The sequence below is a fragment of the Panthera uncia genome, chromosome F2, assembly GCF_023721935.1.
Source record: "Panthera uncia isolate 11264 chromosome F2, Puncia_PCG_1.0, whole genome shotgun sequence".
NCBI classification, from domain to species: Eukaryota; Metazoa; Chordata; class Mammalia; order Carnivora; family Felidae; genus Panthera; species Panthera uncia.
Genome location: NC_064812.1, coordinates 10,544,134 through 10,557,224, shown reverse-complemented (window position 1 = coordinate 10,557,224; position 13,091 = coordinate 10,544,134). Strand labels below are relative to the sequence as shown.

Here is a 13,091-nt window from a genome sequence, read left to right as displayed (position 1 = left end):
CTTTCACCTCCCATCAGGTGCCCCCCAACATCTATCCTGTGCCCTCTTATTGCTTTATTTTACATTTCCCTACAGTGATCTCTGCCACTCTTGTGGCTTCAGTTTGCATGCAGGTCCTGAAGACGGCCAGGTTCACATCTCTTGCACTGTTCTTTCATGTCTGAGCTTCAGAAGTGTGTGTTCCATAGCCTTCCGGATCTCTCTCCCTGATCCATCCCAGGCATCTCAAGCTCAACATGCCCCAAACTGAATTCCTAGTGTTTCCTTCCCAGTCTTCCTCCATTCCAGTTTGTCTTATTTTCAGAGGGCGGTTCTACCATCTCCCTAGTTACCTGGAAGTCAGGTTTGACTGGCTCCTCCCCCTTACCACCTGTAGCTATCATTTCACTCATTCATTCATTCAACAAACTGTAATCAAGCCCTGCTACCTACCAGATACCGTTCTAAGTGCGGGCAAAACAATGGTTAAGTGAAATCTATGTTCCCTGTCTTCATGAAGCATATAAACTCCTGGCTGACTTTACCTCCAAAGTGTTTCTTTCCTCTGTCCCTCCTTCCCTTTCATCACTACTAGTAGTTGGCATATAATAGATGCTCAATTAATCTTTATTGAATGAATGAACACATGAGAACGTAACTCTCTGAACATCTGCTGTCTACACAGCACAGATTACGGCTCGGCATACTGATGTCATTAAAAATATTTCTAAGCACACATTATGAATCAATAGAAGCCAAAACATCTGGCCAATTTAGCTGGAACACCCCCTCCACCCCCCAGTGAAGCATTAGTATGTTTCATCTGTCTTATGCAAACACTCAGATGGTCTGGGCTTTCTGCAGCACTGACTGGGTGTTTGGCAGTGAGCAGGCTCAACCAGACCCCTCCTGATCCCTCCCAAGTGCACATTATGTCTCTGAATTACACGCATGGCTCCCTGACTCCCAGAGTTAAGCCTAAGCACAAACTCTGAGAGCCTAGCCTGTGACCGTTGCAACCGATTCAGTCATTTCCAAAATGTTACGAGTGCCACTCGGTTACTTATGAATATCAACACACATTCACTGGCTTCTAAGTCTGGAGGCATCAAAACGAATTGAGATTATTCGTGCAGAAGACGGTACAGATGAATTGTATCCAGGCAAAATTCGGCATCGCAAGAAATACACGGTATGGTTAAACACCAAGAGTATAATTTTTGACTGATGATGACACGTCGTAACAGCTACTTCATGACAACAGCAAGTTACCTTTAGGGAACCAGCAAAGAAAATATTCCAACTATTCCTATGCAATTTTACCGGGTCAATCAATCATGAGCTAAAACCCAGCATCTCTGCTTCTCTCTGCTTGGTTCTCAATTATTAGTAGCAAGGTCAGGTACAACAGAGATTAAAACCATCAGGAATTACCCCAACTTCCACAATCAGCGTAAGTAGAAAGCGTTTCAAATGGAAAGACCAAAAAGAAAAACAGAAAACAATAAACGCAAGAGAGAATTTCATGCACCGTTACGGAGGTATCCAGGGTGAGGCACACATCTCCTCTCTTAATAACTGGGATTCAGGCTCAAGCTCAAACTAGGCAAAGGGAACAGAGAGGACACCGTCAGCTGGCCGTGCACCCACTGCAGAAGTATACAAGACCGTTATTTTGTAGAACAGCAAACTGTACCTTGCGTACCGCTCCAAAGATGGAAAGAAGGGAAGGCACTGAAATCACGTGATGACGTGTGTGGACACAGAATTGGTGGGAAAATGAAACACTCAGAAGAAACGCAAAGACCTAAATGTAGACTCTTACAAGGCCCGCAGGCTTAGCTGGACCTACATCCTTCCCCACTGGAATGTGACCCAGGCGCTGTTCTGTATGTAGCTTCTTCACACAGAACTGGAAAGAGACAGGTTAACCTGGCCTCCGGGTGCCCCAGGCATCTTTCAAGTGCAGAAGAAAGAGGGAAGACTTTCGGAATTGTAACCGTTTCCGTTCTAAATGTCTTTAGGCAGATAGATTTTTCTTATCTGCAAGTCAATGAGAACAGTTCAGGTTCATGAATTGAAACAACCCTTTTACGTCTTCATAAAGCTGGTGACACCTTGGTTGGGTTGACTGACTGCACAGCGCTTTCAGCTTTTGTTTGATAAACTATTTCCAAGTCTTATATAATATACTGGCTCTTGTTTGTTTCTTTAAAAAGGCCTGCTGGAGTCACATGAACTGACACAAATCCGGCTACCTGTGCTTGGCCTAAATGATTAAAAGTAAACTCCTAAGAGGGCAGGTAATTTAGCCCAGGCTCTGGACAAGCATGCTGGGGATAAGAGCACCTTTGAACCTCTCTGGTTCTCTCCCCCGATCAGTCTCCCTTTTCCGGTGCATCTTGGAGTCCGAGCATCTCATTGGATTTAGTGGGATTCTGGTATTGGAAGGAATAATTTTGAAAATAATTTGATTACTAGTGAGTTACACCTATGTACCCACTTAGTAGCCCTGCCCTGCATTTAAGATACAAATCCGCATTAAATAGGAACAGAACTAGGGCGCCTGGGTGGCTCAGTCGGTTAAACGTCCGACTTCGGCTCAGTTCACGATCTCGCGGTAAGTGAGTTCGAGCCCCGCGTCGGGCTCTGTGCTGACTGCTCAGAGCCTGGAGCCTGTTTCAGATTCTGTGTCTCCCTCTCTCTCTGACCCTCCCCCGTTCATGCTCTGTCTCTCTCTGTCTCAAAAATAAATAAACGTTAAAAAAAAATTTAAAAATAAATAAACAAATAAATAAATAGGAACAGAACTATGTGGGCAGCTCTGAAATGGAAGGCTACTCCTGAATGCTCTGGTGCTCCCCCTGGGCATCACTTGGTGATGCTTTTATATTCCCAGATCAACAGTGCCCTCCTGATTTTGAATTTCAGAGGGCAACTCAGAACTCCTCGCCTACCAGCTGCCTAAGAAATGGTATTCTCACGGACTTGATCTTCAACTCTTGTGGTTACATTAATAACATCAGGTTTATCTTTTCCAACACGAGTAATTTTGGGAGGGGGTGGAGATTATAATCCACCTTCACAGGACATTTATTTTCAGCTAGGTCAAAAAAAAAAAAAAAAAAAGAGGGTGTGGGGAACCCTCTGGCATTTCTGGCATTTCCTGAAATTGCATACATAGGTTAACTGCATCATAGGAGAGATGTTTAATTGTTTGCAATTACGACGCTCAGCAGAGAAAAGGTTAAAAAGATGAATCGGTTCTCTCTGGGCTGGGGGTACGCTACAGCATGCATTCGTGGCTAACCAGAAGAAGGAAACCAGGACTTACGTTCTGTTTCCCCACTATGTTATCAAAGGGCAGTTCGGGGCTCCAGGATCCTTCTGTGAATGTCGCCCCACTGTTTCTCCTGTCTGAGAAGCTCACCGACTCCTTGACAATGTCTTCGGGCAACGTCAGTAGGCTCTCCTCAGGCTGCTTAATCAAATAGGTCTCTATGTTATGCTTCCTCAAGAATTCGTTTCTCTCTTTACCATGACCCTCTTCCACATTATAGTCACCGTTGAGGCAGTCCAGCGTGGCTTTGGAAATGTGAATCCTCCTGTGTGCACAAAGCATAGGTCATTATACACTCCCGAGGGGGCCTGCAAAGGCCATCACTGGTTTTTGTCCTATGCAAAGCCAACATCAGGGCCACACACGCGTGCCATGAAGACAAGTTCTCAAAGACAATATGCGTTCCCCTAAAAAAGCAGAAAGAAGGAGAGAAAACAGAAGTACAAGCATAAATCAGTGAGCAGCATTATCGCTGACTTCACCCCAAGGGACACTGCAGCCTCTGATAAAATACAGCCTTGCTGAGCCACACTTAAGCACTTCTTTTGGCTTTTCCTATGACTGTCAGACTGACCCCAGAAACCTTCAAGAATCAGTGATTTTTCAGCGTTGTTATTGTACTAGACGAACAAGTTCCATATATGTTTCTGAACCCGACAGCAATTACTGTCCAGATCACCATGAAACAACAGTAGTTTTCTCATGGTTTGGGGACTTTTCTTATCATTTTAATTTTTTTTAACTTTTTTGAATGTTTACTTTTGAGCGAGAGAGAAGAGCAGGGAAGGGGCAGAAAGAGAGGGAGACACAGAACCGGAAGCAAGCTCCAGGCTCTGAGCCGTCAGCACACAGCCCGACGCAGGGCTCAAACTCATGTCCAGTGAGATCATGACCTGAGCCGAAGTCAGATGCTCAACCGACTAAGCCACCCAGGCGCCCCTTTTCCTACCATTTTGACTTTCATATATTTATGCCTGGATTCTTCAACTTGACTACAAGCTTCTTAAGAACAAAAGCAGGTCTTACAAGTTCACGGGGCTGCCTGCAGGGTCCTTTAGGAAAAGCACTGGATGATGTACTTTCCTCTAGAAAGTGTATATGTCAAGGAGCAGGGAACAAAGCTGGGGAATGCAGGCAGGCAGCTGGCTAGGCTCACTCACAAGGTAAGTGACTCATCTGAACATCATTACTGGCCATCCCAGCTCATGATCCAAGTTTCATTTTTTGTTTTGTTTAGCAAAACAATAGACGGCTTAAGGATCAGACTTCAGTTGTGGGAACTTCGTATGGTAAATCCTTTGGTGAAGAGCATTTCTGTCCTCATAACTGTCTAACTCAGGCAGACTACTTACTGTGACGTATCACGGTCTGGGTAGATTAGTGTGGTGATGATTAGCACCGACTGTTTGGGCAGACTGCCTGGATTGAAACCACTTGCTAGCTGAGAGATCTTGGGCAAACTACTTACACTTTCTGTAAATGTGTTTTCTCACCCATAAACATGGGAAAATAACAGTACCCACCTCTTAGGGTCATTGTATTATAGGAGTCGATTTGTGTAAAGGAGTCAAGACAGTACATGATGGATATACTGCACATACCCTAAAAGCAAGTGCTAACCTACTACATTATTCTCAAAAATGCCGCTGTGATCATGTCACTGTCATTTATTCCTTGTATCCTCAAGGCTTATAGGACACGACTCAGGTCCTGAACAGGCTTCTCTAAGCCTCTATTCTCTGGTTTCTGTCACTTCAGAGCTCATTTTCTGACACCGCTCTCCTACTCTACCCTATGCTTTCTCCAGCTAATCAGGTAACCAGCATTTCTTCAAATTCAAGGTGCTATTTCATGACTACTAAACTCAGAACAAGGCACTCTCTCTGCCAAGAATGCTCACTCCATGTTTTCTACATGATAATTTTCTACTCCCTGATTCAGCTCAGAAGTCATTTCCTTAGGTTGATTTTAGTGCTCCTCTGAATGAATGAATGAACGTGTGTATGAATGAATAAGGTGGATGCTTGATATTTTGGTTGGCTTCTGCAATCCTAAAAAAAATATAGCCAAGGAAACAATAAAATTTTTTGAAAGAGGCATTTCCAAATACACTGTACTTTTCACCCATCCTGCTGAACCCCTGCTTACAGGGGATAACTCACTGCAAAGGACATGTAAAGAAACAGCATTTCTGACCATTTAAGATCCATTCTCCGTATTTTCCAAATAAGTGTCGTTGTGCATAGTCCTCGATCTCAAAGGCAAGGCATACTAAAAATAAAAGTGTGCAAAACACGTTTTGAGCTCTCGAGAAATGTGTTGAGTAAATGCAAATTATTCTCGTGATGGATTTTGTGAACGCTTGGGAACTCAGTCATGCTAACCGAGGAAAACAGAGAGGTCACTTGACCTTTTATCAAATGGATGTTCCAGTCTCCTTTCTCAGATCAGGCTCAGAACTGGATGCTAGAAAGCCATCTTCTTCTCCCTGGCAAAAGGAAACTCCTGGAAGGGTTTCGTTAGGTCCGAGGGTTGATTTTCACTTAAAATAATTAAGTTAAATACCAACTTCATTTGATATTTTCTCTGGATTCTACATTTCATTATTCTGCTGCCAGTACTCAGGGGAACTAATATTTGCATGTACTGAATCAATATTATGTTTCCCATAGTGGAAGGCATCCTCGTTTTTATTACTGATTCCTCTGCTGAAGTTGTAATCAATATATGCTTAAATGTTTTGATAGAAACTGGGCTTCAGATGTTCATTTTCATCCTTTCTACCGCCCCGAGGCTGTGGGTAAGGCATTTGCAGATGACAGCGTGTGTAATGACATTTCCCTCTAAGGGAATGAATCAGTTCTCAGACAGTATTCTCATATATTGAATGGCGGGCCAACATTTTCTAGTAATTTCAAATGCTAGGATGTAATAATACAAACAGTCATGATCGTAAATAAGATGTAACAATTGGGTAGCACTCAGTTTGCATAACTGCTATTTTGTAGCCAAAGGTATTACTATATGCTTAGTTGCATGGATCGTCTCCTACAATCTCCATTCTTCCAACAGCTCTAGGGGACAGGCATTTCTTCCCCTCCTTTTGTGGATGGTGCAAACTGGCCCAGACACAATGGTGGGTTTTGCCCATTTGGTAGATGAGAAAACGCAGCTTCGTGGATACAGAGCATCAAATCACAGGTACCATATCCGGATTACCATCTCTTCTTTCATAGTGAGGAAAGTGAGACTCAGAGAAGGTACATGCTGGCTTGAGAGCATACAGACACAGCAATGAAAGCTCTAGGTGCCGTGCCTGCTTTCCATGACTTTTTAAGATTAACAGAGCTTAGTACGGGGCAGAGTGGAAATCCTGCTTTCTCTGAGACCACGCCCACGGTTTATTTCCCATGATACCATGTTACCTGATATTAAATATAATTAGCAAGGAATGATGACAGATACCAGAGAATTCTGTGGCTCCAAATGTAGGGCTGGGGGTGAGGGGTGAGGAAAGGAATATGCATAGGCGTTCCATCTTAGCTTTCTGGCTGTCTATTGGTCTATCTATCATCTATCTATCTATCTATCTATCATCTACCTACTTATTACACATGATCTCTTGGAAAGAAAGAGTGTGCAAAAAGTCAGTACACCTTACTGGCTTACATATATCTAAAATCTCATCAGGCCCCATGTGTGTAAGCAGAATCTCACTACTACTTTCCAGGGTTCACTGACCCCTTCCAGGCCACTAGTACCTTTGAGGACTCCATACCCATTGGTCTTGCTCACATTAGGAGAGCTGAGTTTTCAAGCGAGGGTAAAGTCGTATAGAAAGAAGGTCAGGAGGTCTCATCCCTGGCTGCCCAGGAGAAGTGCTTTAAGAAGTTACAGATTCTGCACACATTTTGCTTTCTATGAACTGACATGGGGTCTGGACACCACCGTTTTTAAAACGCTTCTCTGCTGATTTCAGCGTGAACTCAAGTCTGAAAACCAACGTTTGTGTGAAGTTTTAACGTTCTGTCTCCGCCCAAACGACGGTTTCTTAGATGGAGACCTCTAAATTCTGCACAGGGAAAACGATCGCAAAGGGAGCAAACGATAAGGGTTAAACAAGAAAAGGGCTTTGCTTTTGACTTACCCAGGGATTCCTCCAGACTCAAGTTTGTTCGCGATGTCCACGTCCCAAGACCAGACATCAAACTGCCACTTCCTCAGACCCAACACGCCACACAGCACCGAGCCCGAGTGGATTCCGATCCGCATGTCAACATCATGCTTCGTCCTTGACCTCACATACCTGTTGACATAGGTGAACGAAAAGACGCGCATAAGGCCAGAGCAGACACTCTTGGCCTCGGCGGCAGCCCCAACCTTTCCAACTCTGTAAGTTCAACTCCTGCCCATTCATATGCAACCTCTTCCGTGAAGCCTTGTTAGATTTCCTGGTAGCTGGAAGGATTCTCTTCCTCCCCCAAACTCCCGTAGTCTTCTATCTGAAATTTTAAGGGTCCTTATCACCCTCCTCCCTAAGCCTGCTCGTTCTATACAACCTGCCTCAGAGAATGGCATCAACATCGTTGTCTGCCCCCTAGTGCATAACCTGGGATCCACCATAGATTCCGCTCTCTCTGGTACACTCCTTTTCCAACCCAAGTATTTTCATTTCCACTCAGTTTCCTTCTTTCTGTTCCTCCCGCTAGCATCCTACTTCAGCATACTTCGGTGCTTTGGTTCAGAGTCCCTGCTCCAGCCTGACCTTCCTCCAGCCTGTGCTCTACACGGCTATCACAAACGCAAATGCGACCTTGTCATTCTGTCACTCCCTTGATGAAAACTCTTTCCTGCCCTCCTATCCCCAGAGCCGTCTCTGAACAGAGCACTCCCATCCCAGGGCTGAGCGGGTTCGTCCAATGGCATGCAGGAAGAAAATGTTAGGACCCCATTTACAGCTCTTTAAAAATCTTCCCCAAAATTTGATATATAGGTTGCTCTCAGTGATCTCACAGGGTCCACGCCAGAGGGTCCTCTGACGGCAGGCATGGACGAACCTTCTTGAGAAAAGAAAGGACTGCTACTGTTGGAAGGTTTCCACAGGCACCCACATCCCTTCTTAACGTACAGAGCAGTTCAAACAATTTTAGTTTATGCGTCAAATGACGTTTATGTAGAAAGAAATTCAAATGGTAGAATACAATACAACTGACCCTTGAACTACACCTGGAGATTCATGCCTTGTAAACAGTTGGGCTTAAAAACGTGACTCCCCTGCCCCCCCCTTTTCTGAAAGAATAAACGAATGAACGATTCCACGTACAAAACTGAGTGTTCGTGTTCGCTCTTCCTAACAAACTATAAGATCGTACAAAGTTATTTAAATAGGAAGGTAAAATTGCGATGGGTTGAAAATACAGAAATATTGAAATAAATCAGATTCTAGGAAGGCAGCCACGGAAGACTGTCTGTGGCTAAAGAAACAGTCCTCATCCCTGGTGAAGAATCGGGTTTCTGGATTTAACTTTAACTTTGAAGTTAACACTCTATAGTATCCACTGATGATGCTACTAGCAGAGGCCATGTGAAAAACCGGAAGGAGGCAAGAAGAGAAACAGCGTCCAGCGCTTGAGAGGAGCATTTGAGCTCTGATGCCTTTTCCCGTGAGTTTTTGTAAGGCAGGTCCCTGGGAGAGGTCCCCGGGGCTGTCTGCCAGCTGTGTTTAGTACCACAGGATCCAAGCAGGTGGGAGGATTGCACTTACCTGTACATTTCACGTTGCTTTCGGCCAACTAAATGTGAACAGAAGTGAAGGAGCACGATTCACTTCCTTCACCTCCGGGAAGAGGCTTTAAGAGCCTGAACAATCACACTCCTTGTCTTTTTTTATTCCCCCCTCCTTCTGTGTCAATTATCAGTCAAGGACATTGGGGCAACCTTCTAAACCAGAGTTCTTTTTTTTTAAATTTTTTTAAACGTTTTATTTTCTTTTTTGAGAGACAGAGAGAGAGAGACAGAGTGTGAGCAGGGGAGGGGCAGAGAGAGAGGGAGGCACAGAATCCGAAGCAGGCTCCAGGCTTTGAACTGTCCACACAGAGCCTGATGCGGGGCTCGAACCCACGGGTGCGAGATCATGACCTGAGTCGAAATCGGACGCTCAACTGACTGAGCCACCCAGGTGCCCCAACCAGGGTTCTTTTTTTAAACATTTTTAAAATGCTTATTTACTTCGAGAGACAGAGCGAGAGAGGGGGAGGGGCAGAGAGAGCGAGCGAGAGACAGAATATCTAAAGAAGGCTCCACGCTGTCAGCACAGAGCCCAATGTGGGCTCAAACCCACAAACCTGGAGATCATGACCTGAGCCCAAATCAAGAACCAGATGCTTAACCAACTGAGCCACCCAGGTGCCCCTAAACCAGGGCTCTTGAGTGAGGATGATGCACAGTGGTAACCTTCCACTCTCCCAACCCTCCCAGGGGAACAAGAAATGTGAGTGAAAACTATTTGCTGTTTTAAGACCCTGAGATTTGGTGGGATGTTTGTTACTTCAGCATAACCAGGGCTATGCTGACTGGCACAATCATTATTCCAACGTACCTTCTTCTCATTAACCCCTATGGTTGTAGGCGTTAATATGGGCTCTGCATGACCTTAGGCAAATTACTTAACTTCCTTCTATAAAATGGGGATCATAAGATCACTGTCAGGATTAAGTGCATAAATGCATGCAGAGTTGAGAAAGTGTGTGGCACAGATGTAGGACGAGTTGGTCGCTTATCACATATGAAGGGACTGCAGCCCAGGAAAGTAGAAGGATTTTCTTGTGGTCACAGAGCCGGTCAGCAGGATTCTTGGACCAAAGTGGTGTCTTCAAACCTCGGCCTCTTTGCAACACAGGTGCTGTATATGGCACCTGATCCTGGGTAAACAGCTCAGTCTGACCCTGAGTTTCAATGGTTACAAAATAAAGCTCTAGCAGATTGTTTTACTAACGGAGGCTTTGTGAGCCCCAAAGGAGGTAAAGGATGTTAAAATGCTTCGCCAACTAATTGTGAGGGACTGGGGAACAGCACACTGTGCTAATGCCATTAAGTAATTAACATGACACAGGGACTGTATGCGAACGTCTTAATGAAAAGGCATTTAGGTCTTTTATTTTTCACCAGGCAAAAATCCTAACAGGACCAAATTTCCTTATTGCGTTTTTTTTTTTCTTCCCTTTCTTTTTGTTCCGTCTGGGACTTGTCTCAAACGAAAGACAGCCATGAAACGGTGTGAAAGTAATGAATAATTTACAGGCATCGATCATCCTCCTTGGAAAGGCTACCCGGCAGTTGCACAGCACCTCAACCGTGTTTCAGGATCAGTGCTGGAGGGGACGGACATGGCACACGCCTGTATGTGTGTCGCGTACAGACACGGATGTGGACACCCCCACGCCGTGAGCGTTGCCGAGGCTAAAACGAACGGAATCTGCTCTGAGTTCCGAGTCTCGCCCACTTCCTCCACGGCGGAGCCCCAGGGATATTTTGCTGTGTCGCACCAGCCGCAGATCAAGAGAAAATGACTGCAGATCACTTGCGTCCTAAACACCCGCACCTTCTCCTTCCTCCCCACGAACTCTGAGCTTCTGGAGGGTGAGGGTATGATCTTCTATTTCCACGTGGCCCAGACCTTAGCACAGCGCTGAGCGCATAGGGTCGGTCCATGCTCCAAAGTATTTCCTGAATTAAAGGCCACAGCTCAGAGACTTTTCTTGCTCTCTAGCCCCACGTGGTCCTCGGATGCTTCTGAGAGCCCTGGGAACCACAGGGATGGCTTTGGACCTGCCAGCTGGGGAGGCGGCACCCCCCCCCCCCACAACTCCCCCCTTCAAATAAAGCATCTCTGCTTCTCACGTTAAGCTTCTGTCTAACGTTTTTTAGGTAAAGAATGCACTGAATAATTATTATTAGTTTTTGGCTCTGCGCGGACAGCACGGAGCCTGCTTGGGATTCTCTCCTCTTTCTCTGCCCCTCCCCACCCTCAAGATAAATAAATAAAATAAAAACTCAAAGCGATAATAATTATTATTCGTTTTTGCAGCTGTATGTCAAGCTGGGGACCGATAACACAACAATAGACCCGCAAAAGTTTGAAAACGTCATTTCTTTTAAGGGTGTCGTTAAAGAGGAGAGGGCTCGGTAAGTGGCAGAGCATGAAAAAAATGAGATTTTCTTTTGATTCCAGGGCTTCAAATGGTTCTTTCTGAAGCCAGTTAATCAATCTGTAGAAGGTGCTGGAGGAATGACGGGAAGTATCATCTGGTAGCCATCACTGATCTGCGAATCAGACTCTCTCCACTGTTAAGTAAATGGATGAACAAAAAGACCAACTTCCACACGGGAGCAGTTGGCACCGTGGGAGGAAGGACACCCAAGTCCTTGGCTTTGGGGGCAGAGACCGGAGTTCGAATGCTGGCTCTACCCCTTGCTGCCTGCGGGAACCACAGCGAACGTATATTCCCCCTTCCCCTCTGGCAGTGGAAGTGGTGTGGGCTCCTCAACGCAAATCACTTCAACGCCACCGAGAGGCAGACTCCGCATTAAAGCAGGCCCAGATGTGAAGCTGGGTTTCCCCACTCGCTGGCTGTGGGTCTCAGTCTGGGTGCCTTAGGCCCCACCTGCTGCCTTCTCAGGTGCAATGGGAAAGAGAAGGGGTCCTTTGTGGAACCGCTAGGATGCTTGGTAAAATCACGTACATAAAGCACTTAACCTGGTGTATTCAAACACCCCAAAAGAACGGCTGATACCGATTTTTGTTAGTAATACCGACTTGTAATTACAAAAGAATTAACACAGGTTGGGGTGCCTGCGTGGCTCAGCTGGTTAAGCGTCCAACTCTGAGTTTCAGCTCAGGTCATGATCTCACGGGTGGTGAGTTTAAGCCCTGAGTCAGGCTCTTGACAGTGTGGAGTCTGCTTGGGATTATCTCTCTCTCTCTGTGTATGCCCCTCCCCCGCTCATGCTTGCACTCTCTCTTTCTCTCTCTCTCTCTGTCTCTCTCAAAATAAATAAGCAAACTTTACACTCACAAGCATTTTCTTATACCACTGAATATTAATGTAAACCATGGTGCTTCATGGTTACCCATTTTTCTATTTTGTAGTATGCCAAAAGTTATCCAACTATTTATTTGCCTTTGCATATACAGAGTCCACTGGACATGGCTCAGCGTCTTTTATCTGCCACTTACAAGCCGTGTGCCATTGATCAGAAGTTACTTACCCTATCAGAGCTTCAGGTCCTTCCTCTGGAAAGTGGGGAAAGTAACAGTAGTTCCCTCACAGGGTTTAGGTGAGGGGAGTTAGGAACTTTAATATAGTGCCTGGCACATGCTGAAACTTCCACTAATCACAGCTTTATCAACTATTATTACTAGATATATTCAATCTCCACCATTGTAAGTAATTTTTCAAAAAAAAATCCTGTCCATGGACTGAAGAACACTCTGACTGCTACATCTTTAAGAGGAGAGGGGGCTTTATGGCTGCTGTAGATAATGGTATTTCAGAACAAAGAGAGAGGGGGCATTAGGGGGACAGAAAAAGAGACAGTGATTGGTAGAGGAGGGGAAGGAAAGAAGGAAGGAAGGAGGAAAAGAAGGAAGAAAGGAAGGAAGAAAGGTGGGAAGGAGGGAAGGAAGGGAGGGAAGAAGGGAAGGAAAGAAGGATGGAAGGAAGGTGGGAAGGAGGGAAGGAGGGAGGGTGAGAAGAAAGGAAGGAGGGAGGGA

At 45.3% G+C, this 13,091-nt stretch overlaps 1 protein-coding gene across 1 annotated transcript in view; it reads right to left on the bottom strand.

Annotated features, from left to right (window-relative positions):
* ADCY8 (adenylate cyclase 8) overlaps positions 1-13,091 on the bottom strand; it is a 126,902-nt gene that overhangs the window by 98,082 nt on the left and 15,729 nt on the right. Inside the window, exons 4-5 of the mRNA XM_049632907.1 lie at positions 7,467-7,625; positions 3,314-3,584 (exon numbers count right to left, since the gene is read on the bottom strand). Of these exons, the coding sequence (XP_049488864.1) occupies positions 3,314-3,584; positions 7,467-7,625 (430 nt within the window). The remainder of the gene's footprint in view (positions 1-3,313; positions 3,585-7,466; positions 7,626-13,091) is intronic.